At 35.5% G+C, this 27,719-nt stretch overlaps 3 protein-coding genes across 3 annotated transcripts; 1 reads left to right on the top strand and 2 right to left on the bottom strand.

Annotated features, from left to right (window-relative positions):
* Nucleotides 1-898: 898 nt before the first annotated feature.
* Nucleotides 899-18,656, bottom strand: LOC148165951 (uncharacterized). The gene is made up of 4 exons (XM_088049567.1): nucleotides 18,650-18,656; nucleotides 18,546-18,573; nucleotides 1,294-1,377; nucleotides 899-1,241 (listed from the first exon to the last, which is right to left on the bottom strand). Exons 1-4 carry the CDS (start codon nucleotides 18,654-18,656, stop codon nucleotides 899-901), a joined length of 462 nt encoding a protein of 153 aa, XP_087905693.1.
* Nucleotides 18,657-21,541, top strand: LOC148165952 (uncharacterized). The gene is made up of 7 exons (XM_088049568.1): nucleotides 18,657-18,733; nucleotides 18,788-20,289; nucleotides 20,343-20,401; nucleotides 20,451-20,464; nucleotides 20,656-20,800; nucleotides 21,339-21,405; nucleotides 21,528-21,541. The coding sequence occupies exons 2-7, from the start codon at nucleotides 18,795-18,797 to the stop codon at nucleotides 21,539-21,541; spliced, it is 1,794 nt and encodes a 597-aa protein (XP_087905694.1). The 5' UTR covers nucleotides 18,657-18,733; nucleotides 18,788-18,794.
* A 4,629-nt stretch (nucleotides 21,542-26,170) lies between these two features.
* Nucleotides 26,171-26,621, bottom strand: LOC148165953 (uncharacterized). The gene is made up of 2 exons (XM_088049569.1): nucleotides 26,566-26,621; nucleotides 26,171-26,513 (listed from the first exon to the last, which is right to left on the bottom strand). The coding sequence occupies exon 2, from the start codon at nucleotides 26,510-26,512 to the stop codon at nucleotides 26,171-26,173; it is 342 nt and encodes a 113-aa protein (XP_087905695.1). The 5' UTR covers nucleotide 26,513; nucleotides 26,566-26,621.
* Nucleotides 26,622-27,719: the final 1,098 nt, after the last annotated feature.

Below are 27,719 nucleotides of genomic sequence, written 5' to 3' on the forward strand. Positions count from 1 at the left end.
ATAATAACCATAACAGTTGGATTGATAAGAAAAATGTGTTATGACATGTAAACAATGATCGTTTTGATTAGTTTACATCAAGATGTCTGCCGATGAGCAGTGTGATGTTGAAGAAATTCAGTATGATTGCGAATTGATGATTGAAGCTAACCGATTTGAAGAGGAAATCAAAAAAGAAAAACATTTAATTCTCAATATCAGATATGACTTTGAATATTTATCACCGTTCTTTATTGAATGTGGTCTAAGTCCTGCGAGAAATTTTCAACCTGCAATTCGACTTAACAATGAATTCAATAATCTGTCCTTCAATACAATCGAATGGTCTGAATTTGTTAAGGTGCTCACACGATTCATCGATGGCAGTTTAAAGGTCAACACTATCAAATTTTGGGAAAATTTTGTCATCAATCGCAAACCAAAACTCATTCAGCTATCTAAAAATTCAACTAGTTTTGTTTTGATGGATAATGATATTCAACAAATTCTCCAATTAGACACTATTTTGTCGAAAAGACTTGAAATATTACATAAATTAAATTTTTTTAATTATTATTATAAATTGTTAAATAACGTACCCAAAATAGCAAATGCTTCTGTTAACTTGTCAATACTAGATATTATTAGAATTATTTGTGACTCTAATGCCTCTATTAAAAATTACTGTATGATGGAATGTATACATTTCTTAAGCGAACGAGTGTTGTGTGATTTTAATAAATATAAAGAACGATTTTAACAAGTGTTTTATTTTATCAACAGATGTGTGCGTCTACCGCAACAGGAAAGGTTGTAAAACTCATATTGATTAGATTGCTTTATTTCTGTCTTACAAGTGTAATTTCATGATTTAGCACTACTAATTTATAATTGTATAATTTTATGCAATAATCATTTTTCAAACACTTTTGTGGTAATGGTCTTCATTTTTTAAGACAATTTCAAACAATGCTGTAGTACCGTACTCACAATTCTTCAATTTTCTTATTCCTCTGTACACTAAACAATATGTGTCTGAAGTAAAGTTTTCCAAGTTGCTGCGTATAACCTCAATACTTCTTTTGGGTAGAAATACTTTAAAATCTTCCAATTCCACTATAGGACACTCACCGTAAAGCCCTTTGTACAAAGACACATTTTTAATAAGGTACTTTACACCAATGGGCAGAGTTGTAAGACCCTTAAATTCCTTTATGGAGTTGGAACTGTTAGTGACAATGTTGATTTGTTTCAAATCCATTCTAAAAGATGTATTACTTAGTATAAAATAATTAAATGAAAATTAACCCATACTTATCGATTCTTGGACTGCACAACACTTGATTTGAATGAAATTGATTGATTTTTTCTTTATATAGACAGCGAAAAACGTCCGGTCTTATCAATGTTTGCGGTTATTCCGAGAAACGCGGAAATCAGACCAAATGACCACACCCAAATAACGAACTATTTTACATGTTTTTTCCGAGAAATTGCAATATTTTTTTCCGAGAAATTCCAAAAATTTTTTCCGAGGACCGCACTCAAAACTTTTTGAAATTTTTGCTCACTCTAGCGCCCTCTATGATAGTCACCCAAACCGTCACCGCCATCTTGATCTGACACAACTGTCAAATTCAAAATTTCCGCCATTCCATAATGACATCTGTCAAAATTCTCGCCGCCAGCTGTCAAATTTCCACCGCCATCTGTCAAATTTTTAAATTTCCCGCCGTTTAGCCGCGCACGCGCAAATTGAACTGTTTATCGGCTCGCGGCGCCTCCAACCGGCTACACATTTCAATTTCCCGCCACCAGCTGTCAAATTCCCACCACCATCTGTCAAATTTTTAAATCACCCGCCACCTGATTGGCAGATGACCAGCAATACGCCGGAAGAGCCGCCGACACCATCTGTGCGCCTGATTGGTAGATGACCAGCAATACATCACCGGACGGGCGCTCGAGATTACGACTTCCGCTGCAGAACCGGCTTTGTATCACTACTATTTCGTGCTCTTCTTTGCGAATTCAAGATAGAAAACAACGAAAATCAGCGAGAAATCGTCGTTTTGCATCGAAATATGCGGTTTTCTCTAAGAATTTTGATGATTTCGTGCAGAATTCTGCTGTTTTCTTGCAATTCAGCCGTTGAATCTTGGTAAAAAGTCATGATTTTGTAGATTTCGTGCTCTTCTTTGCGAATTCAAGCCAGAAAACAACGAAAATCGGCGAGAAATCGTCGTTTTGCATCGAAATATGCGGTTTTCTGTAAGAATTTTGATGATTTCGTGCAGATTTCTGCTGTTTTCTTGCAATTCAGCCGTAGAATCTTGGTAAAAAGTGATGATTTTGTAGATTTCGTGCTCTTTTTTGCGAATTCAAGCCAGAAAACAACGAAAATCGGCGAGAAATCCTTGTTTTGCATCGAAATATGCGGTTTTCTGTAAGAATTTTGATGATTTCGTGCAGAATTCTGCTGTTTACTTGCAATTCAGCAGTTGAATCTTGGTAAAAAGTCATGATCTTGTAGATTTCGTGCCCTTCTTTGCAAATTCAAGCCAGAAAACAACGAAAATCGGCGAGAAATCGTTGTTTTGCATCGAAATATGCGGTTTTCTGTAAGAATTTTGATGATTTCGTGCAGAATTCTGCTGTTTTCTTGCAATTCAGCCGTTGAATCTTGGTAAAAAGTCATGATTTTGTAGATTTCGTGCTCTTCTTTGCGAATTCAAGCCAGAAAACAACGAAAATCGGCGAGAAATCGTCGTTTTGCATCGAAAAATGCGGTTTTCTGTAAGAATTTTGATGATTTCGTGCAGAATTCTGCTGTTTTCTTGCAATTCAGCCGTTGAATCTTGGTAAAAAGTCATGATTTTGTAGATTTCGTGCTCTTCTTTGCGAATTCAAGCCAGAAAACAACGAAAATCGGCGAGAAATCGTCGTTTTGCATCGAAATATGCGGTTTTCTGTAAGAATTTTGATGATTTCGTGCAGAATTCAGCTGTTTTCTTGCAATTCAGCCGTTGAATCTTGGTAAAAAGTCATGATTTTGTAGATTTCGTGCTCTTCTTTACGAATTCAAGATAGAAAACAACGAAAATCAGCGAGAAATCGTCGTTTTGCATCGAAATATGCGGTTTTCTCTAAGAATTTTGATGATTTCGTGCAGAATTCTGCTGTTTTCTTGCAATTCAGCCGTTGAATCTTGGTAAAAAGTGATGATTTTGTAGATTTCGTGCTCTTCTTTGCGAATTCAAGCCAGAAAACAACGAAAATCGGCGAGAAATCGTCGTTTTGCATCGAAATATGCGGTTTTCTGTAAGAATTTTGATGATTTCGTGCAGAATTCAGCTGTTTTCTTGCAATTCAGCCGTTGAATCTTGGTAAAAAGTCATGATTTTGTAGATTTCGTGCTCTTCTTTACGAATTCAAGATAGAAAACAACGAAAATCAGCGAGAAATCGTCGTTTTGCATCGAAATATGCGGTTTTCTCTAAGAATTTTGATGATTTCGTGCAGAATTCTGCTGTTTTCTTGCAATTCAGCCGTTGAATCTTGGTAAAAAGTGATGATTTTGTAGATTTCGTGCTCTTCTTTGCGAATTCAAGCCAGAAAACAACGAAAATCGGCGAGAAATCGTCGTTTTGCATCGAAATATGCGGTTTTCTCTAAGAATTTAGATGATTTCGTGCAGAATTCTGCTGTTTTCTTGCAATTCAGCCGTTGAATCTTGGTAAAAAGTCATGATTTTGTAGATTTCGTGCTCTTCTTTGCGAATTCAAGCCAGAAAACAACGAAAATCGGCGAGAAATCGTCGTTTTGCATCGAAATATGCGGTTTTCTCTAAGAATTTTGACGATTTTGTGCAGAATTCTGCTGTTTTCTTGCACTTCAGCCGTTGAATCTTGATAAAAAGTCATGATTTTGTAGATTTCGTGCTCTTCTTTGCGAATTCAAGATAGATAACAACGAAAATCAGCGAGAAATCGTCTTTTTGCATCGAAATATACGGTTTTCTCTAAGAATTTTGATGATTTCGTGCAGAATTCTGCTGTTTTCTTGCAATTCAGCCGTTGAATCTTGGTAAAAAGTCATGATTTTGTAGATTTCGTGCTCTTCTTTGCGAATTCAAGCCAGAAAACAACGAAAATCGGCGAGAAATCGTTGTTTCGCATCGTAATATGCGGTTTTCTCTAAGAATTTTGATGATTTCGAGCAAAATTCTGCTGTTTTCTTGCAATTCAGCCATTGAATCTTGGTAAAAAGTCATGACTTTGTAGATTTCGTGCTCTTCTTTGCGAATTCAAGCCAGAAAACAACGAAAATCGGCGAGAAATCATCGTCTTGCATCGAAATATGCGGTTTTCTGTAAGAATTTTGATGATTTCGTGCAGAATTCTGCTGTTTTCTTGCAATTCAGCCGTTGAATCTTGGTAAAAGGTCATGATTTTGTAGATTTCGTGCTCTTCTTTGCAAATTCATGCCAGAAAACAACGAAAATCGGCGAGAAATCGTCGTTTTGCATCGAAATATGCGGTTTTCTGTAAGAATTTTGATGATTTCGTGCAGAATTCTGCTGTTTTCTTGCAATTCAGCCGTTGAATCTAGGTAAAAAGTCATGATTTGGTAGATTTCGTGCTCTTCTTGGCGAATTCATAATAGAAAACAACGAAAATCGGCGAGAAATTGTTGTTTGGCATCGAAATATGCGGTTTTCTGTAAGAATTTTGATGATTTCGTGCAGAATTCTGCTGTTTTCTTGCAATTCAGCCGTTGAATCTAGGTAAAAAGTCATGATTTTGTAGATTTCGTGCTCTTCTTGGCGAATTCAAAATAGAAAACAACGAAAATCGGCGAGAAATCGTTGTTTTGCATCGAAATATGCAGTTTTCTCTAAGAATTTTGATGATTTCGTGCAGAATTCTGCTGTTTTCTTGCAATTCAGCTGTTGAATCTTGGTAAAAAGTGATTATTTAGTAGATTTCGTGCTCTTCTTTGTGAATTCAAGCCAGAAAACAACGAAAATCGGCAAGAAATCGTTGTTTTGCATCGTAATATGCGGTTTTCTCTAAGAATTTTGATGATTTCGTGCAGAATTCTGCTGTTTTCTTGCAATTCAGCCGTTGAATCTTGGTAAAACGTGATTATTTAGTAGATTTCGTGCTCTTCTTTGCGAATTCAAGCCAGAAAACAACGAAAATCGGCGAGAAATCGTTGTTTGCATCGTAATATGCGGTTTTCTCTAAGAATTTTGATGATTTCGTGCAGAATTCTGCTGTTTTCTTGCAATTCAGCTGTTGAATCTTGGTAAAAAGTCATGATTTTGTAGATTTCGTGCTCTTCTTTGCGAATTCAAGCCAGAAAACAACGAAAATCGGCGAGAAATCGTTGTTTTGCATCGTAATATGCAGTTGTCTCTAAGAATTTTGATGATTTCGTGCAGAATTCTGCTGTTTTCTTGCAATTCAGTCGTTGAATCTTGGTAAAAAGTCATGATTTTGTAGATTTCGTGCTCTTCTTTGCGAATTCAAGCCAGAAAACAACGAAAATCGGCGAGAAATCGTCATTTTGCATCGAAATATGCGGTTATCTCTAAGAATTTTGACGATTTCGTGCAGAATTCTGCTGTTTTCTTGCAATTCAGCTGTTGAATCTTGGTAAAAAGTGATTATTTAGTTGATTTCGTGCTCTTCTTTGCGAATTCAAGCCAGAAAACAACGAAAATCGGCGAGAAATCGTCGTCTTGCATCGAAATATGCGGTTTTCTGTAAGAATTTTGATGATTTCGTGCAGAATTCTGCTGTTTTCTTGCAATTCAGCCGTTGAATCTAGGTAAAAAGTCATGATTTTGTAGATTTCGTGCTCTTCTTGGCGAATTCAAAATAGAAAACAACGAAAATCGGCGAGAAATCGTTGTTTTGCATCGAAATATGCAGTTTTCTCTAAGAATTTTGATGATTTCGTGCAGAATTCTGCTGTTTTCTTGCAATTCAGCTGTTGAATCTTGGTAAAAAGTGATTATTTAGTAGATTTCGTGCTCTTCTTTGTGAATTCAAGCCAGAAAACAACGAAAATCGGCAAGAAATCGTTGTTTTGCATCGTAATATGCGGTTTTCTCTAAGAATTTTGATGATTTCGTGCAGAATTCTGCTGTTTTCTTGCAATTCAGCCGTTGAATCTTGGTAAAACGTGATTATTTAGTAGATTTCGTGCTCTTCTTTGCGAATTCAAGCCAGAAAACAACGAAAATCGGCGAGAAATCGTTGTTTTGCATCGTAATATGCGGTTTTCTCTAAGAATTTTGATGATTTCGTGCAGAATTCTGCTGTTTTCTTGCAATTCAGCCGTTAAATCTTGGTAAAAAGTCATGATTTTGTAGATTTCGTGCTCTTCTTTGCGAATTCAAGCCAGAAAACAACGAAAATCGGCGAGAAATCGTTGTTTTGCATCGTAATATGCAGTTGTCTCTAAGAATTTTGATGATTTCGAGCAGAATTCTGCTGTTTTCTTGCAATTCAGCCGTTGAATCTTGGTAAAAAGTCATGATTTTGTAGATTTCGTGCTCTTCTTTGCGAATTCAAGCCAGAAAACAACGAAAATCGGCGAGAAATCGTCATTTTGCATCGAAATATGCGGTTATCTCTAAGAATTTTGACGATTTCGTGCAGAATTCTGCTGTTTTCTTGCAATTCAGCTGTTGAATCTTGGTAAAAAGTGATTATTTAGTTGATTTCGTGCTCTTCTTTGCGAATTCAAGCCAGAAAACAACGAAAATCGGCGAGAAATCGTCGTTTTGCATCGAAAAATGCGGTTTTTTGTAAGAATTTTGATGATTTCGTGCAGAATTCTGCTGTTTTCTTGCAATTCAGCTGTTGAATCTTGGTAAAAAGTCATGATTTTGTAGATTTCGTGCTCTTCTTTGCGAATTCAAGCCAGAAAACAACGAAAATCGGCGAGAAATCGTCGTTTTGCATCGAAATATGCGGTTTTCTCTAAGAATTTTGACGATTTCGTGCAGAATTCTGCTGTTTTCTTGCAATTCAGCCGTTGAATCTTGGTAAAAAGTCATGATTTTGTAGATTTCGTGCTCTTCTTTGCGAATTCAACATAGAAAACAACGAAAATCAGCGAGAAATCGTCGTTTTGCATCGAAATATGCGGTTTTCTCTAAGAATTTTGATGATTTCGTGCAGAATTCTGCTGTTTTCTCTGCAATTCAGCCGTTGAATCTTGGTAAAAAGTCACGATTTTGTAGATTTCGTGCTCCTCTTTGCGAATTCAAGCCAGAAAACCACGAAAATCGGCGAGAAATCGTCGTTTTGCATCGAAATATGCGGTTTTCTGTAAGAATTTTGATGATTTCGTGCAGAATTCTGCTGTTTTCTTGCAATTCAGCCGTTGAATCTAGGTAAAAAGTCATGATTTTGTAGATTTCGTGCTCTTGGCGAATTCATAATAGAAAACAACGAAAAACGGCGAGAAATCGTTGTTTGGCATCGAAATATGCGGTTTTCTGTAAGAATTTTGATGATTTCGTGCAGAATTCTGCTGTTTTCTTGCAATTCAGCCGTTGAATCTAGGTAAAAAGTCATGATTTTGTAGATTTCGTGCTCTTCTTGGCGAATTCAAAATAGAAAACAACGAAAATCGGCGAGAAATCGTTGTTTTGCATCGAAAATGCAGTTTTCTCTAAGAATTTTGATGATTTCGTGCAGAATTCTGCTGTTTTCTTGCAATTCAGCCGTTGAATCTTGGTAAAAAGTCATGATTTTGTAGATTTCGTGCTCTTCTTTGCGAATTCAAGCCAGAAAACAACGAAAATCGGCGAGAAATCGTCGTCTTGCATCGAAATATGCGGTTTTCTGTAAGATTTTTGATGATTTCGTGCAGAATTCTGCTGTTTTCTTGCAATTCAGCCGTTGAATCTTGGTAAAAAGTCATGATTTTGTAGATTTCGTGCTTTTTTTTTGCGAATTCAAGCCAGAAAACAACGAAAATCGGCGAGAAATCGTCGTTTTGCATCGAAATATGCGGTTATCTCTAAGAATTTTGACGATTTCGTGCAGAATTCTGCTGTTTTCTAGCAATTCAGCTGTTGAATCTTGGTAAAAAGTGATTATTTAGGAGATTTCGTGCTCTTCTTTGCGAATTCAAGCCAGAAAACAACGAAAATCGGCGAGAAATCGTTGTTTCGCATCGTAATATGCGGTTTTCTCTAAGAATTTTGATGATTTCGTGCAAAATTCTGCTGTTTTCTTGCAATTCAGCCGTTGAATCTTGGTAAAAAGTCATGACTTTGTAGATTTCGTGCTCTTCTTTGCGAATTCAAGCCAGAAAACAACGAAAATCGGCGAGAAATCGTCGTCTTGCATCGAAATATGCGGTTTTCTGTAAGAATTTGATGATTTCGTGCAGAATTCTGCTGTTTTCTTGCAATTCAGCCGTTGAATCTTGGTAAAAAGTCATGATTTTGTAGATTTCGTGCTCTTCTTTGCGAATTCAAGATAGAAAACAACGAAAATCAGCGAGAAATCGTCGTTTTGCATCGAAATATGCGGTTTTCTCTAAGAATTTTGATGATTTCGTGCAGAATTCTGCTGTTTTCTTGCAATTCAGCCGTTGAATCTTGGTAAAAAGTCAAGATTTTGTAGATTTCGTGCTCTTCTTTGCGAATCCAAGCCAGAAAACAACGAAAATCGGCGAGAAATCGTCGTTTTGCATCGAAATAAGCGGTTTTCTGTAAGAATTTTGATGATTTCGTGCAGAATTCTGCTGTTTTCTTGCAATTCAGCCGTAGAATCTTGGTAAAAAGTGATGATTTTGTAGATTTCGTGCTCTTCTTTGCGAATTCAAGCCAGAAAACAACGAAAATCGGCGAGAAATCGTTGTTTTGCATCGAAATATGCGGTTTTCTGTAAGAATTTTGATGATTTTGTGCAGAATTCTGCTGTTTTCTTGCAATTCAGCCGTTGAATCTTGGTAAAAAGTCATGATTTTGTAGATTTCGTGCTCTTCTTTGCGAATTCAAGCCAGAAAACAACGAAAATCGGCGAGAAATCGTCGTTTTGCATCGAAATATGCGGTTTTCTGTAAGAATTTTGATGATTTCGTGCAGAATTCTGCTGTTTTCTTGCAATTCAGCCGTAGAATCTTGGTAAAAAGTGATGATTTTGTAGATTTCGTAATCTTCTTTGCGAATTCAAGCCAGAAAACAACGAAAATCGGCGAGAAATCGTTGTTTTGCATCGAAATATGCGGTTTTCTGTAAAAATTTTGATGATTTTGTGCAGAATTCTGCTGTTTTCTTGCAATTCAGCCGTTGAATCTTGGTAAAAAGTCATGATTTTGTAGATTTCGTGCTCTTCTTTGCGAATTCAAGCCAGAAAACAACGAAAATCGGCGAGAAATCGTCGTTTTGCATCGAAATATGCGGTTTTCTGTAAGAATTTTGATGATTTCGTGCAGAATTCTGCTGTTTTCTTGCAATTCAGCCGTAGAATCTTGGTAAAAAGTGATGATTTTGTAGATTTCGTAATCTTCTTTGCGAATTCAAGCCAGAAAACAACGAAAATCGGCGAGAAATCGTTGTTTTGCATCGAAATATGCGGTTTTCTGTAAGAATTTTGATGATTTCGTGCAGAATTCTGCTGTTTTCTTGCAATTCAGCCGTTGAATCTTGGTAAAAAGTCATGATTTTGTAGATTTCGTGCTCTTCTTTGCGAATTCAAGCCAGAAAACAACGAAAATCGGCGAGAAATCGTCGTTTTGCATCGAAATATGCGGTTTTCTCTAAGAATTTTGACGATTTCGTGCAGAATTCTGCTGTTTTCTTGCAATTCAGTCGTTGAATCTTGGTAAAAAGTCATGATTTTGTAGATTTCGTGCTCTTCTTTGCGAATTCATGCCAGAAAACAACGAAAATCGGCGAGAAATCGTCGTTTTGCATCGAAAAATGCGGTTTTCTGTAAGAATTTTGATGATTTCGTGCAGAATTCTGCTGTTTTCTTGCAATTCAGCCGTTGAATCTTGGTAAAAAGTCATGATTTTGTAGATTTCGTGCTCTTCTTTGCGAATTCAAGCCAGAAAACAACGAAAATCGGCGAGAAATCGTTGTTTTGCATCGAAATATGCGGTTTTCTCTAAGAATTTTGATGATTTCGTGCAGAATTCTGCTGTTTTCTTGCAATTCAGCTGTTGAATCTAGGTAAAAAGTCATGATTTTGTAAATTCTGCACGAAATCATCAATATTCTTACAGAAAACCGCATATTTCGATGCAAAACGACGATTTCTCGCCGATTTTTGTTGTTTTCTGGCTTGAATTCGCAAAGAAGAGCACGAAATCTACAAAATCATCACTTTTTACCAAGATTCAAAGGCTGAATTGCAGGAAAACAGCAGAATTCTGCACGAAATCATCAAAATTCTTACAGAAAACCGCATTATTCGATGCAAAACGACGATTTCTCGCCGATTTTCGTTGTTTTCTGGCTTGAATTCGCAAAGAAAAGCACGAAATCTACAAAATCATGACTTTTTACCAAGATTCAACGCCTGAATTGCAAGAAAACAGCAGAATTCTGCACGAAATTATCAAAATTCTTACAGAAAACAGCATATTTCGATGCAAAACAACGATTTCTCGCCGATTTTCGTGTTTTCTGGCTTGAATTCGCAAAGAAGAGCACGAAATCTACAAAATCATCACTTTTTACCAAGATTCTACGGCTGAATTGCAAGAAAACAGCAGAATTCTGCACGAAATCATCAAAATTCTTACAGAAAACCGCATATTTCGATGCAAAACGACGATTTCTCGCCGATTTTCGTTGTTTTCTGGCTTGAATTCGCAAAGAAGAGCACGAAATCTACAAAATCATGACTTTTTACCTAGATTCAACGGCTGAATTGCAAGAAAACAGCAGAATTCTGCACGAAATCATCAAAATTCTTAGAGAAAACCGCATATTTCGATGCAAAACGACGATTTCTCGCTGATTTTCGCTGTTTTCTATCTTGAATTCGCAAAGAAGAGCACGAAATCTACAAAATCATGACTTTTTACCAAGATTCAACGGCTGAATTGCAAGAAAACAGCAGAATTCTGCACGAAATCGTCAAAATTCTTAGAGAAAACCGCATATTTCGATGCAAAACGACGATTTCTCGCCGATTTTCGTTGTTTTCTGGCTTGAATTTGCAAAGAAGAGCACGAAATCTACAAAATCATCACTTTTTACCAAGATTCAACTGCTGAATTGCAAGAAAACAGCAGAATTCTGCACGAAATCATCAAAATTCTTAGAGAAAACCGCATATTTCGATGCAAAACGACGATTTCTCGCCGATTTTCGTTGTTTTCTGGCTTGAATTCGCAAAGAAGAGCACGAAATCTACAAAATCATCACTTTTTACCAAGATTCAACGGCTGGATTGCAAGAAAACAGCAGAATTCTGCACGAAATCATCAAAATTCTTAGAGAAAACCGCATATTTCGATGCAAAACGACGATTTCTCGCCGATTTCCGTGGTTTTCTGGCTTGAATTCGCAAAGAAGAGCACGAAATCTACAAAATCATGACTTTTTACCAAGATTCAACGGCTGAATTGCAAGAAAACAGCAGAATTCTGCACGAAATCATCAAAATTCTTAGAGAAAACCGCATATTTCGATGCAAAACGACGATTTTTCGCCGATTTACGTTGTTTTCTGGCTTGAATTCGCAAAGAAGAGCACGAAATCTACAAAATCATCACTTTTTACCAAGATTCAACGGCTGAATTGCAAGAAAACAGCAGAATTCTGCACGAAATCATCAAAATTCTTAGAGAAAACCGCATATTTCGATGCAAAACGACGATTTCTCGCTGATTTTCGTTGTTTTCTGGCTTGAATTCGCAAAGAAGAGCACGAAATCTACAAAATCATCACTTTTTACCAAGATTCTACGGCTGAATTGCAAGAAAACAGCAGAATTTTGCACGAAATCATCAAAATTCTTACAGAAAACCGCAAATTTCGATGCAAAACGACGATTTCTCGCCGATTTTCGTTGTTTTCTGGCTTTAATTCGCAAAGAAGAGCACGAAATCTACAAAATCATGACTTTTTACCAAGATTCAACGGCTGAATTGCAAGAAAACAGCAGAATTCTGCACGAAATCATCAAAATTCTTACAGAAAACCGCATATTTCGATGCAAAACGACGATTTCTCGCCGATTTTCGTTGTTTTCTGGCATGAATTTGCAAAGAAGAGCACGAAATCTACAAAATCATGACTTTTTACCAAGTTCCAACGGCTGAATTGCAAGTAAACAGCAGAATTCTGCACGAAATCATCAAAATTCTTAGAGAAAACCGCATATTTCGATGCAAAACGACGTTTTCTCGCTGATTTTCGTTGTTTTCTATCTTGAATTCGCAAAGAAGAGCACGAAATCTACAAAATCATGACTTTTTACCAAGATTCAACGGTTGAATTGCAAGAAAACATCAGAATTCTGCACGAAATCATCAAAATTTTTAGAGAAAACCGCATATTTCGATGCAAAACGACGTTTTCTCGCTGATTTTCGTTGCTTTCTATCTTGAATTCGCAAAGAAGAGCACGAAATCTACAAAATCATGACTTTTTACCAAGATTCAACGGCTGAATTGCAAGAAAACAGCAGAATTCTGCACGAAATCATCAAAGTTTTTACAGAAAACCGCATATTTCGATGCAAAACGACGATTTCTCGCCGATTTTCGTTGTTTTCTGGCTTGAATTTGCAAAGAAGAGCACGAAATCTACAAAATCATCACTTTTTACCAAGATTCAACGGCTGAATTGCAAGAAAACAGCAGAATTCTGCACGAAATCATCAAAATTCTTACAGAAATCCGCATATTTCGATGCAAAACGACGATTTCTCGCCGATTTTCGTTGTTTTCTGGCTTGAATTTGCAAAGAAGCGCACGAAATCTACAAAATCATGACTTTTTACCAAGATTCAACGGCTGAATTGCAAGAAAACAGCAGAATTCTGCACGAAATCATCAAAATTCTTAGAGAAAACCGCATATTTCGATGCAAAACGACGTTTTCTCGCTGATTTTTGTTGTTTTCTATCTTGAATTCGCAAAGAAGAGCACGAAATCTACAAAATCATGACTTTTTACCAAGATTCAACGGCTGAATTGCAAGAAAACAGCAGAATTCTGCACGAAATCATCAAAGTTTTTACAGAAAACCGCATATTTCGATGCAAAACGACGATTTCTCGCCGATTTTCGTTGTTTTCTGGCTTGAATTTGCAAAGAAGAGCACGAAATCTACAAAATCATCACTTTTTACCAAGATTCAACGGCTGAATTGCAAGAAAACAGCAGAATTCTGCACGAAATCATCAAAATTCTTACAGAAATCCGCATATTTCGATGCAAAACGACGATTTCTCGCCGATTTTCGTTGTTTTCTGGCTTGAATTTGCAAAGAAGAGCACGAAATCTACAAAATCATGACTTTTTACCAAGATTCAACGGCTGAATTGCAAGAAAACAGCAGAATTCTGCACGAAATCATCAAAATTCTTAGAGAAAACCGCATATTTCGATGCAAAACGACGTTTTCTCGCTGATTTTTGTTGTTTTCTATCTTGAATTCGCAAAGAAGCGCACGAAATCTACAAAATCATGACTTTTTACCAAGATTCAACGGCTGAATTGCAAGAAAACAGCAGAATTCTGCACGAAATCATCAAAATTCTTACAGAAAACCGCATATTTCGATGCAAAACGACGATTTCTCGCCGATTTTCGTTGTTTTCTGGCTTGAATTTGCAAAGAAGAGCACAAAATCTACAAAATCATCACTTTTTACCAAGATTCAACGGCTGAATTGCAAGAAAACAGCAGAATTCTGCACGAAATCATCAAAATTCTTAGAGAAAACCGCATATTTCGATGCAAATCGACGATTTCTCGCCGATTTTCGTTGTTTTCTATCTTGAATTCGCCAAGAAGAGTACGAAATCTACAAAATCATGACTTTTTACCTAGATTCAACGGCTGAATTGCAAGAAAACAGCAGAATTCTGCACGAAATCATCAAAATTCTTACAGAAAACCGCATATTTCAATGCAAAACGACGATTTCTCGCCGATTTTTGTTGTTTTCTGGCTTGAATTCGCAAAGAAGAGCACGAAATCTACAAAATCATGACTTTTTACCAAGATTCAACTGCTGAATTGCAAGAAAACAGAATTCTGCACGAAATCATCAAAATTCTTACAGAAAACCGCATATTTCGATGCAAAACAACGATTTCTCGCCGATTTTCGTTGTTTTCTGGCTTGAATTCGCAAAGAAGAGCACGAAATCTACAAAATCATCACTTTTGACCAAGATTCAACGGCTGAATTGCAAGAAAACAGCAGAATTCTGCACGAAATCATCAAAATTCTTAGAGAAAACTGCATATTTCGATGCAAAACAACGATTTCTCGCCGATTTTCGTTGTTTTCTATCTTGAATTCGCCAAGAAGAGCACGAAATCTACAAAATCATGACTTTTTACCTAGATTCAACGGCTGAATTGCAAGAAAACAGCAGAATTCTGCACGAAATCATCAAAATTCTTACAGAAAACCGCATATTTCGATGCAAAACGACGATTTCTCGCCGATTTTCGTTGTTTTCTGGCTTTAATTCGCAAAGAAGAGCACGAAATCTACAAAATCATGACTTTTTACCAAGATTCAACGGCTGAATTGCAAGAAAACAGCAGAATTCTGCACGAAATCATCAAAATTCTTACAGAAAACCGCATATTTCGATGCAAAACGACGATTTCTCGCCGATTTTCGTTGTTTTCTGGCTTGAATTCGCAAAGAAGAGCACGAAATCTACAAAATCATGACTTTTTACCAAGATTCAACGGCTGAATTGCAAGAAAACAGCAGAATTCTGCACGAAATCATCAAAATTCTTAGAGAAAACCGCATTTTTCGATGCAAAATGATTCTTTCTCGCCGATTTTCGTTGTTTTCTGGCTTGAATTCGCAAATAAGAGCACGAAATCTACAAAATCATGACTTTTTACCAAGATTCAACGGCTTAATTGCAAGAAATCAGCAGAATTCTGCACGAAATCATCAAAATTCTTACAGAAAACCGCATATTTCGATGCAAAACGACGATTTCTCGCCGATTTTCGTTGTTTTCTGGCTTGAATTCGCAAAGAAGAGCACGAAATCTACAAAATCATGACTTTTTACCAAGATTCAACGGCTGAATTGCAAGAAAACAGCAGAATTCTGCACGAAATCATCAAAATTCTTACAGAAAACCGCATATTTCGATGCAAAACAACGATTTCTCGCCGATTTTCGTTGTTTTCTGGCTTGAATTCGCAAAGAAGAGCACGAAATCTACAAAATCATCACTTTTTATCAAGATTCTACGGCTGAATTGCAAAAAAACAGCAGAATTCTGCACGAAATCATCAAAATTCTTACAGAAAACCGCATATTTCGATGCAAAACGACGATTTCCCGCCGATTTTCGTTGTTTTCTGGCTTGAATTCGCAAAGAAGAGCACGAAATCTACAAAATCATGACTTTTTACCAAGATTCAACGGCTGAATTGCAAGAAAACAGCAGAATTCTGCACGAAATCATCAAAATTCTTAGAGAAAACCGCATTTTTCGATGCAAAATGATTCTTTCTCGCCGATTTTCGTTGTTTTCTGGCTTGAATTCGCAAAGAAGAGCACGAAATCTACAAAATCATGACTTTTTACCAAGATTCAACGGCTGAATTGCAAGAAAACAGCAGAATTCTGCACGAAATCATCAAAATTCTTACAGAAAACCGCATTTTTCGATGCAAAACGACGATTTCTCGCCGATTTTCGTTGTTTTCTGGCTTGAATTCGCAAAGAAGAGCACGAAATCTACAAAATCATGACTTTTTACCAAGATTCAACGGCTGAATTGGAAGAAAACAGCAGAATTCTGCACGAAATCATCAAAATTCTTACAGAAAACCGCATATTTCGATGCAAAACAACGATTTCTCGCCGATTTTCGTTGTTTTCTGGCTTGAATTCGCCAAGAAGAGCACGAAATCTACAAGATCATGACTTTTTACCTAGATTCAACGGCTGAATTGCAAGAAAACAGCAGAATTCTGCACGAAATCATCAAAATTCTTAGAGAAAACTGCATGTTTCGATGCAAAACAACGATTTCTCACCGATTTTCGTTGTTTTCTATCTTGAATTCGCCAAGAAGAGCACGAAATCTACAAAATCATGACTTTTTACCAAGATTCAACGGCTGAATTGCAAGAAAACAGCAGAATTCTGCACGAAATCGTCAAAATTCTTAGAGAAAACCGCATATTTTGATGCAAAACGACGATTTCTCGCCGATTTTCGTTGTTTTCTGGCTTGAATTTGCAAAGAAGAGCACGAAATCTACAAAATCATCACTTTTTACCAAGATTCAACGGCTGAATTGCAAGAAAACAGCAGAATTCTGCACGAAATCATCAAAATTCTTACAGAAAACCGCATATTTCGATGCAAAACGACGATTTCTCGCCGATTTTCGTTGTTTTCTGGCTTGAATTCGCAAAGAAGAGCACGAAATCTACAAAATCATGACTTTTTACCAAGATTCAACGGCTGAATTGCAAGAAAACAGCAGAATTCTGCACGAAATCATCAAAATTCTTACAGAAAACCGCATATTTCGATGCAAAACAACGATTTCTCGCCGATTTTCGTTGTTTTCTGGCATGAATTCGCAAAGAAGAGCACGAAATCTACAAAATTATTACTTTTTACCAAGATTCTACGGCTGAATTGCAAGGAAACAGCAGAATTCTGCACGAAATCATCAAAATTCTTACAGAAAACCGCATATTTCGATGCAAAACGACGATTTCTCGCCGATTTTCGTTGTTTTCTGGCTTGAATTCGCAAAGAAGAGCACGAAATCTACAAAATCATGACTTTTTACCAAGATTCAACGGCTGAATTGCAAGAAAACAGCAGAATTCTGCACGAAATCATCAAAATTCTTACAGAAAACCGCATATTTCGATGCAAAACAACGATTTCTCGCCGATTTTCGTTGTTTTCTGGCTTGAATTCGCCAAGAAGAGCACGAAATCTACAAAATCATTTTGATGATTTCGTGCAGAATTCTGCTGTTTTCTTGCAATTCAGCCGTTGAATCTTGGTAAAAAGTCATGATTTTGTAGATTTCGTGCTCTTCTTTGCGAATTCAAGCCAGAAAACAACGAAAATCGGCGAGAAATCGTCGTTTTGCATCGAAATATGCGGTTTTCTGTAAGAATTTTGATGATTTCGTGCAGATTTCTGCTGTTTTCTTGCAATTCAGCCGTAGAATCTTGGTAAAAAGTGATGATTTTGTAGATTTCGTGCTCTTCTTTGCGAATTCAAGCCAGAAAACAACGAAAATCGGCGAGAAATCGTTGTTTTGCATCGAAATATGCGGTTTTCTGTAAGAATTTTGATGATTTCGTGCAGAATTCTGCTGTTTTCTTGCAATTCAGCCGTTGAATTTTGGTAAAAAGTCATGATTTTGTAGATTTCGTGCTCTTCTTTGCGAATTCAAGCCAGAAAACAACGAAAATCGGCGAGAAATCGTCGTTTTGCATCGAAAAATGCGGTTTTCTGTAAGAATTTTGATGATTTCGTGCAGAATTCTGCTGTTTTCTTGCAATTCAGCCGTTGAATCTTGGTAAAAAGTCATGATTTTGTAGATTTCGTGCTCTTCTTTGCGAATTCAAGCCAGAAAACAACGAAAATCGGCGAGAAATCGTCGTTTTGCATCGAAATATGCGGTTTTCTGTAAGAATTTTGATGATTTCGTGCAGAATTCAGCTGTTTTCTTGCAATTCAGCCGTTGAATCTTGGTAAAAAGTCATGATTTTGTAGATTTCGAGTAGTGATACAAAGCCGGTTCTGCAGCGGAAGTCGTAATCTCGAGCGCCCGTCCGGTGATGTATTGCTGGTCATCTACCAATCAGGCGCACAGATGGTGTCGGCGGCTCTTCCGGCGTATTGCTGGTCATCTGCCAATCAGGTGGCGGGTGATTTAAAAATTTGACAGATGGCGGTGGGAATTTGACAGCTGGTGGCGGGAAATTGAAATGTGTAGCCGGTTGGAGGCGCCGCGAGCCGATAAACAGTTCAATTTGCGCGTGCGCGGCTAAACGGCGGGAAATTTAAAAATTTGACAGATGGCGGTGGAAATTTGACAGCTGGCGGCGAGAATTTTGACAGATGTCATTATGGAATGGCGGAAATTTTGAATTTGACAGTTGTGTCAGATCAAGATGGCGGTGACGGTTTGGGTGACAATCATAGAGGGCGCTGGAGTGAGCAAAAATTTCAAAAAGTTTTGAGTGCGGTCCTCGGAAAAAATTTTTGGAATTTCTCGGAAAAAAAATATTGCAATTTCTCGGAAAAAAAATGCAAAATAATTCGTTATTTGGGTGTAATCATCCGGTCTGATTTTCGCGTTTCTCGGAAAAACCGCAAACATTGATAAGACCGGACGTTCTTCGCCGTCTATATAATGAACAAAGTGATCAGCTCAGACCATTGATAGTGCTGCTGTCAAGGTGCTAATAGAACAGTAATCAGCTCAACATTTTCCGCCGTTTATACGAGTGATCAACTTAAGTCGATAAGACAAATAATTTTGTTGTAGTGAGAGTGATAATAAAAGGTAAGAATAAATTTTTGCTTCTAAATCTGGTACTGAATTTGTACTTTATCTTAGGCCTATCATGACTTCCAAAGCTGATGAAGTGATCGTGGTAAGTAACGACATCGTTCAGGCTACTAAAACGCATTTGGATAATTTGACAACAAAATTTGATCATCAAAGTGCTTTATATTTGGTCCACCAAATTAAAAGTTATTTTAAATTTTATTCGAAAACTATTAAAAGCTTGAAATTGAGTGTTGGTGCTCGACTCAAGCTTAATTCCAATTTAATTAAATTAAAACATTTTCACGTCATACTTAAACGTTTGTGTGCAAATAATGGTATCAGTGGTCGAGGATTGAAGATAAATCATCAAAAGAGGGTTCAGTGGGAAGAATTGAAAACTGCTTTTAAGTCACGCGTTCAAACTGGAATAATTTTTAATTTAAGTCACATTGATATTGTTCAGTTTTTAAATGATGCATTTTCGGTTTTTAATTCTCGCATTAAAAAATTGCTTAAAAAATTTACTTTGCTTAAAATTAACGCATGTTTTCATGGTGAATTTATTAAAAACAATCCAAACGATGGTAGTGAAATTATTGAAGAAAAATCGTTTAACACCAGGAATGGACTGTTGGATCAAGGGCGAAATATTAAAGATTGGTTTCAAAATTACATAAGTGATAAAATTTTAAGTAAACTGGAAAACTTTCAACTTCGTGATTCGGGTTGGGCATTACATAAAATTATTTCGTTGGAAATCAATATAAATAAATGTGAAATTGGGAATGGTTCATCTTTCATCAGACTTCCACAACAAATTGCTAATAAACACGCTTGTGTTAATGTCAAAAATTATAATGATAACGAGTGCTTTTCTTGGAGCGTCATCTCAGCCTTATTCCCCACAAACATTAATGCTGATAAGATTAATTCGTATCCGCATTGGTCATCAAAATTAAATATGAAGGGAATCGAATTTCCTGTCAGTATTAATCAAATTTCTAAATTTGAAAAATTAAATAATGTTTCAATTAACGTGTACGTTTTGGAATTAAATCAAACTAAATCAAAAGCATCGTATTATACTGTAGCTCCAGTAAGACTGACAGAAAAAAAATTAGAAAAACATGTAAATTTGCTCCAAGTCCAAAACGTTTATTTTCCAAAATTAAATGATTATGAGGCTCCAGATAATGCCGATGTGGATAACACCGAAATAAAGTATCATTATTGTTGGATTAAAAACTTGTCTCGACTTGTTTCAAATCAATTAAACAAAAATAATCATAAAGTCTATTTATGTGATCGTTGCCTTAATTATTTCAAGAAGGAGGATACTTTTAAAGAGCATTCGGAGCAATGTGAAAAATTAAATTTTAGTAAAATTTCATTTCCAAAATATGATTATGTAGAATTTCAAAATTATATCAATCAACAGACATTACCATTTATTTTATACTGCGATTTCGAGTCTGTGCTTCAACCTATCGAAAAAACTTGTGAAAATACATCCAAAACCTTCAAGTATCAACAACATAAAGCGTGCAGTGTTGGACTATTTCTAAAATGTAACTATGATGATAGTCTGTCCTTTTATGATTTTTATCGTGGTGATAAACAGATGAGCCAATGTTTATATCGTTCAGAAAATGGGATTATCATGAATTGCCCCAGCTGACTGTTGGTGCTACAAAAGAAATTTGGGGTGTGAAAACAAGTACAAGTGTAGAAACACCTCGATTTGTAATTATTGCATTTCAAACGGGGATCAGAAATACTATCAAAAAAGATCCGCAATATTTTGGGAATATAAATGTATCAGATATACGTATTATGCTAAATGGAGAATATTACCCTACAGAACGCATGAGGCTCAACTTTGAAAAAAATAAATTTGTTGATGCACATTATAATTATTCACAATTTTTGAGTAGATTTAAAAATGATATTACACATCCCAAACAACCTTTGTTAGATTATGTAGCTTTTAAGAATCGAGCTTTGTTCGTCATTGACTGTTCCCAAAGGCACCAATCGTTGAAATCAAATACTGTTGATCTTAAGGTTGATATTGAAGCCGCAAGTGGTTTTCCTGCAGATACAAAAGCATATTGCATTATCATTCATGATACCATCTTTGAACATCTTCCTATTAGTGAGATAGTACGAAGTCTATCTTAAAAAGTAGAGGGGGTGGTATATAATTTAACAGACTAAAGATGTAATGTTAATGTGACGACAATCATGATGACGATTGTTTGTGTTGATATTCAAGGGTTTAACTTGAGAAATGAAAATCAAAAATGGTCCTTTTACCCCAAAGAAGTTACCATATTCAACGGACATCAAACCAATCATTACCTTCTAAAGCCGCCTAAAAAATTTGACACATTGTCGCAAACCAATAAAAGTCAAGTGAGGTATGAAGAACGAAATTTCCATGGTCTACGCTATTCATATGGATATGTGAATTATGATGACATTGCTGATATTTTAATTAAAGTATTAAAAAACTATAAAATGGTTTATGTGAAGGGGAGCCAAAAACATACTTATTTAACATATGTGTGTGCAAGTGAATTACCGGACTTGATCATAAAAAACGTTGAAAATGAAGTTGGAGTACCCAAGTTTGAAAAACAACGTCCAAAATGCTTTAATCACTTTAATCAAAAAAATTACATGTGTAGCAATGTAAACTGTGTAATTTTGCACCAGTGGGTGGAAAAAATAAATAAATGCTAAAGTTTTTAATTTTTTATTAATCACCCTCTCTCCATCAGATCTATTTAAGGTGATGTTGTAGTAGATTTTCTTTAGTTATTGGTTCAAAATGCATGAAGCACATACCAACAAACCAGAAAAAGTATACAATGATAAATTCGGACTTCATTATGTGACATGTCCTTGGTAGAATCCAAACGCCACGTGTGGACCTGATACTTGTAGATGTATACTCGAAAAATTAATCAAAAATGATTCATCATCAACATCAACATCATCATCATCATCATCATCATCATCATCATCATCACTAGAATCATGCAGTTTACGTTGTAAAGTATGTTTGATGTTTTCTAACAGTGATGATGGTTATAAAAGTTTATAAACAATTCTTTTTATTTTCACCATCAGTTTATGTCAGAATGCAGTGCACGCAACAAGAAGAAACCCTACCCATAGTTAATTTAGATTTTTTTGAAAAACCGAAAACTCATATTCATGGAAAACTACTACCAACTTCATTTCGAGCAATTTTTTGTGGGCCCAGTGGATGTGGAAAAACGAACGCATTGCTTTCTTTAATTTATAATGAAAGAGGACTTAAATTTAAAAATGTTTATCTTTATTCAAAATCTTTATTTCAAACTAAATATCAAGTACTAAAATCGGTGTTGGCACGTGTGAATGGAATAAAATACTTTCCGTACGACAATAATGATGACGTAATTGATCCCTCTCATGCTCTTGATCATTCCTTATTTATATTTGACGATGTGGCCTGTGATAATCAAAATAAAATTCGTCAGTATTATTCAATGTGTAGACATAAAAATATCGATGCAGCCTACTTGTGCCAAACTTATTCTAAAATACCTAAACAATTAATACGTGATAATAGTAATGTTATTGTGTTATTTAGACAAGACGAAATCAATTTGAAACATGTGTATGACGAGCACGTTTCACCCGATATGTCCTATGATCAATTCAAAAAAATTTGTTCAGAGTGCTGGAGAAAACGTTATGGATGTTTAGTAATTGTTAAAGATTTTCCGGTGGATAATGGTCGATATCGCAAAGGGTTCGATAAATATATAAAAATCTAATTTTCTATAATTTATCATCACTCATTAAAATGACATCTTCAGATCCGCACGTTACAAAAGCCATTGATCGACTCGCTAAAGGTATTAGGAGAAAATATTTAGCTCTTAAATTGGGTCGATTTGAGCAAGATGAAACAATAAAGAAAATATTTCAACCTATTATTGATCCTCTGTCCAAGAAGGTTGATAACATATCTGCAAAAACCACAAAAACCGCAAAGGTCATTGATAGTACGACACAAACACGTTACTTCGCTCCAAAACGTGACTCATCTACACAAACAAATCAATTCACAGATACCAAGCCCGTCATTGAATCAGTGGATCAAATTTCAGTTAAGGAGCTTCCTACTGAAATTATTGGTGAATACAACCCTAGTTTTGAACCAACTGATGATTATGCTACAGCTACAGTTAATCCTGATGATGATGTTGTTGGTGATGGTGATGATAATGTGTTTGAAAATATCACTGAAGAAGCTTATGAAGACTACTTATCTGATTATTCGGAATTAGCTCGTGAATACATAGATGGATTTTTAAGAGATCATTCAGCAAAAGAGTATGATACAACATATGGAGTAAATCATGATGCAGAAACAAATAAATGGATGTTGGGCAATAAATTAATTCATTTTGGGAAAAACAGTGATGATTTTACTATTGGAGGTAAAACTTATGTGGGTACAAGGGGCTTGTATGAATTATTGTTTAAAAAACGTCCTATGAAGTATACAAAAGATGATGAAGATAGCTATCACTCAATACTTAAAGCAACAAGCGTACACAAAAGACAATTTGATCCAACAGGATACTTAAGAGGCAGTAGTCATCCGAAATATCGAAGTGTTATAAAACCACTTATTAGTGATTCACCACAACGTAGTTATTCGTTTTCTGGAAGTGGGCTTACAGATAATATATTGCAATACAATTCCAAATCAATCGAATATGTATATTGGGATGATGTTAACGAACTTGTTGATAGATTAAAATTACTTTGGGCATCAAAAGACGCTGGTAATTCGTCACATAACAATGAAATTGTAGCTATAGTTAATGAATTAAAAGAAGCGGGTATTATTTATTAACTTGTAATCCGTCCAAATCATTTAGTTGTAAAATGCCTCTCGACAAGTTTGGTCAAGCTTTAGACGATCATAAAAACACTTTATTGTTGGCAAAATTTCAAACTACTAATGGATTGAAATTTACTGTTGATGGGGATATTGATGCAGAAAATTTGAAAATTTGCAATATTAAAGAACCGTCTTTGGATAATGATGCTGCGAATAAAAAATATATAGACACTAAAATTGCTCAACTATCCCAGGATGTTCTAACAACTATTAAAGCTATATCTTCTAGAGTTCTTAAATCTGTAGAGCTCTGTCAAAACCGTATAACATTACAGCAAGAAATATATGCCAAGTTAAAAACAGAATTGTTAAATGTTGTAGCTCAAATTGATAAAAGATTAAATAAAATAGAAGAACAAATTACGGACAACAATTTGAAAATTAATCAGCATATGGAAAACAATCTTACGACCATTAACTTACTTAAAGAGAAAATTGATTCCATCTCGACTGCTAATCTAGAGTTCTTAAGCAAAAACAAATTGGTTAGTATTGATGATAAAAAATTATTGCACAATTCAAATAATTAAAAAATTTGAAAATCAGCAAATGTGAATCTGTAATAATTAGTGAAAAAATTCTAGATATCTAGTAATACAAAACAGTCTGTAGATTCTACTTATTATTAATAAAAGATTTATATAAAATTAGTTGTTTTCAAATTATTTATCAGATTAGTGGTAAACAATGGTGAAACAGCATTCCAAAGAAAAACTAGAGCTTGTTAATGAGCTTCACAAACCAATCCAAAGAAAGTTTACAAGACGTCGAACAATTATTAAGGGTTTAGATGATTTATGGCAAGCTGATCTAGGACAAATGAATATGTATGCCTCGTCTAATAAAAATTTTAACTTTATATTGATTGTTATCGATTGTTTTTCGAAATATGTTTGGGCTAAGCCCTTAAAGTCTAAACATGCCGATGAAGTTACAAAAGCATTTGAATCAATATTAAAAGAGAAGAGGCACCCCAAAAATTTACAGACAGATCAAGGTAAAGAATTTTTTAATTCGAAATTCAATGCACTAATGAAGAAATATAAAATAAATCATTACCATACGTTCAGTTCTAAAAAAGCAGCAATTGCCGAACGAGTCATACGAACATTAAAAGACCGTATTTTTAAATACTTCAGTTTAAACGGTTCATACAAGTGGATTAATGTTCTACCAGAACTTGTATCCACATATAATAATACCATCCATAGTACAATACATGTGAAGCCCGTTAATGTAAACAAAACAAATGAAGATCGTGTTTTAAAATCATCATTTAATGAGATTAAAGTTGCAACAGCCACAAGAAAATTTAAAGTTGGAGACATTGTTAGGATAAGTAAAGCCAAACATATTTTTGATAAAGGTTATACACCTAATTGGACCACAGAATTGTTCAAGGTTGTTAAAATAAATATTACCAATCCTACCACGTACCTTTTAGAAGATATGGAAGAAAAACCTATAATGGGTGCTTTCTACGAAAAAGAGTTGCAGAAAACAAAAAATTCGGACATATATCTAGTGGAAAAAGTTTTGAAACGACGTGGAAATAAAGTATTGGTTAAATGGTTAGGGTTTGATAATAACCATAACAGTTGGATTGATAAGAAAAATGTGTTATGACATGTAAACAATGATCGTTTTGATTAGTTTACATCAAGATGTCTGCCGATGAGCAGTGTGATGTTGAAGAAATTCAGTATGATTGCGAATTGATGATTGAAGCTAACCGATTTGAAGAGGAAATCAAAAAAGAAAAACATTTAATTCTCAATATCAGATATGACTTTGAATATTTATCACCGTTCTTTATTGAATGTGGTCTAAGTCCTGCGAGAAATTTTCAACCTGCAATTCGACTTAACAATGAATTCAATAATCTGTCCTTCAATACAATCGAATGGTCTGAATTTGTTAAGGTGCTCACACGATTCATCGATGGCAGTTTAAAGGTCAACACTATCAAATTTTGGGAAAATTTTGTCATCAATCGCAAACCAAAACTCATTCAGCTATCTAAAAATTCAACTAGTTTTGTTTTGATGGATAATGATATTCAACAAATTCTCCAATTAGACACTATTTTGTCGAAAAGACTTGAAATATTACATAAATTAAATTTTTTTAATTATTATTATAAATTGTTAAATAACGTACCCAAAATAGCAAATGCTTCTGTTAACTTGTCAATACTAGATATTATTAGAATTATTTGTGACTCTAATGCCTCTATTAAAAATTACTGTATGATGGAATGTATACATTTCTTAAGCGAACGAGTGTTGTGTGATTTTAATAAATATAAAGAACGATTTTAACAAGTGTTTTATTTTATCAACAGATGTGTGCGTCTACCGCAACAGGAAAGGTTGTAAAACTCATATTGATTAGATTGCTTTATTTCTGTCTTACAAGTGTAATTTCATGATTTAGCACTACTAATTTATAATTGTATAATTTTATGCAATAATCATTTTTCAAACACTTTTGTGGTAATGGTCTTCATTTTTTAAGACAATTTCAAACAATGCTGTAGTACCGTACTCACAATTCTTCAATTTTCTTATTCCTCTGTACACTAAACAATATGTGTCTGAAGTAAAGTTTTCCAAGTTGCTGCGTATAACCTCAATACTTCTTTTGGGTAGAAATACTTTAAAATCTTCCAATTCCACTATAGGACACTCACCGTAAAGCCCTTTGTACAAAGACACATTTTTAATAAGGTACTTTACACCAATGGGCAGAGTTGTAAGACCCTTAAATTCCTTTATGGAGTTGGAACTGTTAGTGACAATGTTGATTTGTTTCAAATCCATTCTAAAAGATGTATTACTTAGTATAAAATAATTAAATGAAAATTAACCCATACTTATCGATTCTTGGACTGCACAACACTTGATTTGAATGAAATTGATTGATTTTTTCTTTATATAGACAGCGAAAAACGTCCGGTCTTATCAATGTTTGCGGTTATTCCGAGAAACGCGGAAATCAGACCAAATGACCACACCCAAATAACGAACTATTTTACATGTTTTTTCCGAGAAATTGCAATATTTTTTTCCGAGAAATTCCAAAAATTTTTTCCGAGGACCGCACTCAAAACTTTTTGAAATTTTTGCTCACTCTAGCGCCCTCTATGATAGTCACCCAAACCGTCACCGCCATCTTGATCTGACACAACTGTCAAATTCAAAATTTCCGCCATTCCATAATGACATCTGTCAAAATTCTCGCCGCCAGCTGTCAAATTTCCACCGCCATCTGTCAAATTTTTAAATTTCCCGCCGTTTAGCCGCGCACGCGCAAATTGAACTGTTTATCGGCTCGCGGCGCCTCCAACCGGCTACACATTTCAATTTCCCGCCACCAGCTGTCAAATTCCCACCACCATCTGTCAAATTTTTAAATCACCCGCCACCTGATTGGCAGATGACCAGCAATACGCCGGAAGAGCCGCCGACACCATCTGTGCGCCTGATTGGTAGATGACCAGCAATACATCACCGGACGGGCGCTCGAGATTACGACTTCCGCTGCAGAACCGGCTTTGTATCACTACTATTTCGTGCTCTTCTTTGCGAATTCAAGATAGAAAACAACGAAAATCAGCGAGAAATCGTCGTTTTGCATCGAAATATGCGGTTTTCTCTAAGAATTTTGATGATTTCGTGCAGAATTCTGCTGTTTTCTTGCAATTCAGCCGTTGAATCTTGGTAAAAAGTCATGATTTTGTAGATTTCGTGCTCTTCTTTGCGAATTCAAGCCAGAAAACAACGAAAATCGGCGAGAAATCGTCGTTTTGCATCGAAATATGCGGTTTTCTGTAAGAATTTTGATGATTTCGTGCAGATTTCTGCTGTTTTCTTGCAATTCAGCCGTAGAATCTTGGTAAAAAGTGATGATTTTGTAGATTTCGTGCTCTTTTTTGCGAATTCAAGCCAGAAAACAACGAAAATCGGCGAGAAATCCTTGTTTTGCATCGAAATATGCGGTTTTCTGTAAGAATTTTGATGATTTCGT

The sequence above is a fragment of the Gnatocerus cornutus genome, unplaced genomic scaffold (assembly GCF_029298725.1).
Source record: "Gnatocerus cornutus isolate USDA-ARS CGAHR unplaced genomic scaffold, icGnaCorn1.1 ctg00000086.1, whole genome shotgun sequence".
NCBI lineage: Eukaryota > Metazoa > Arthropoda > Insecta > Coleoptera > Tenebrionidae > Gnatocerus > Gnatocerus cornutus.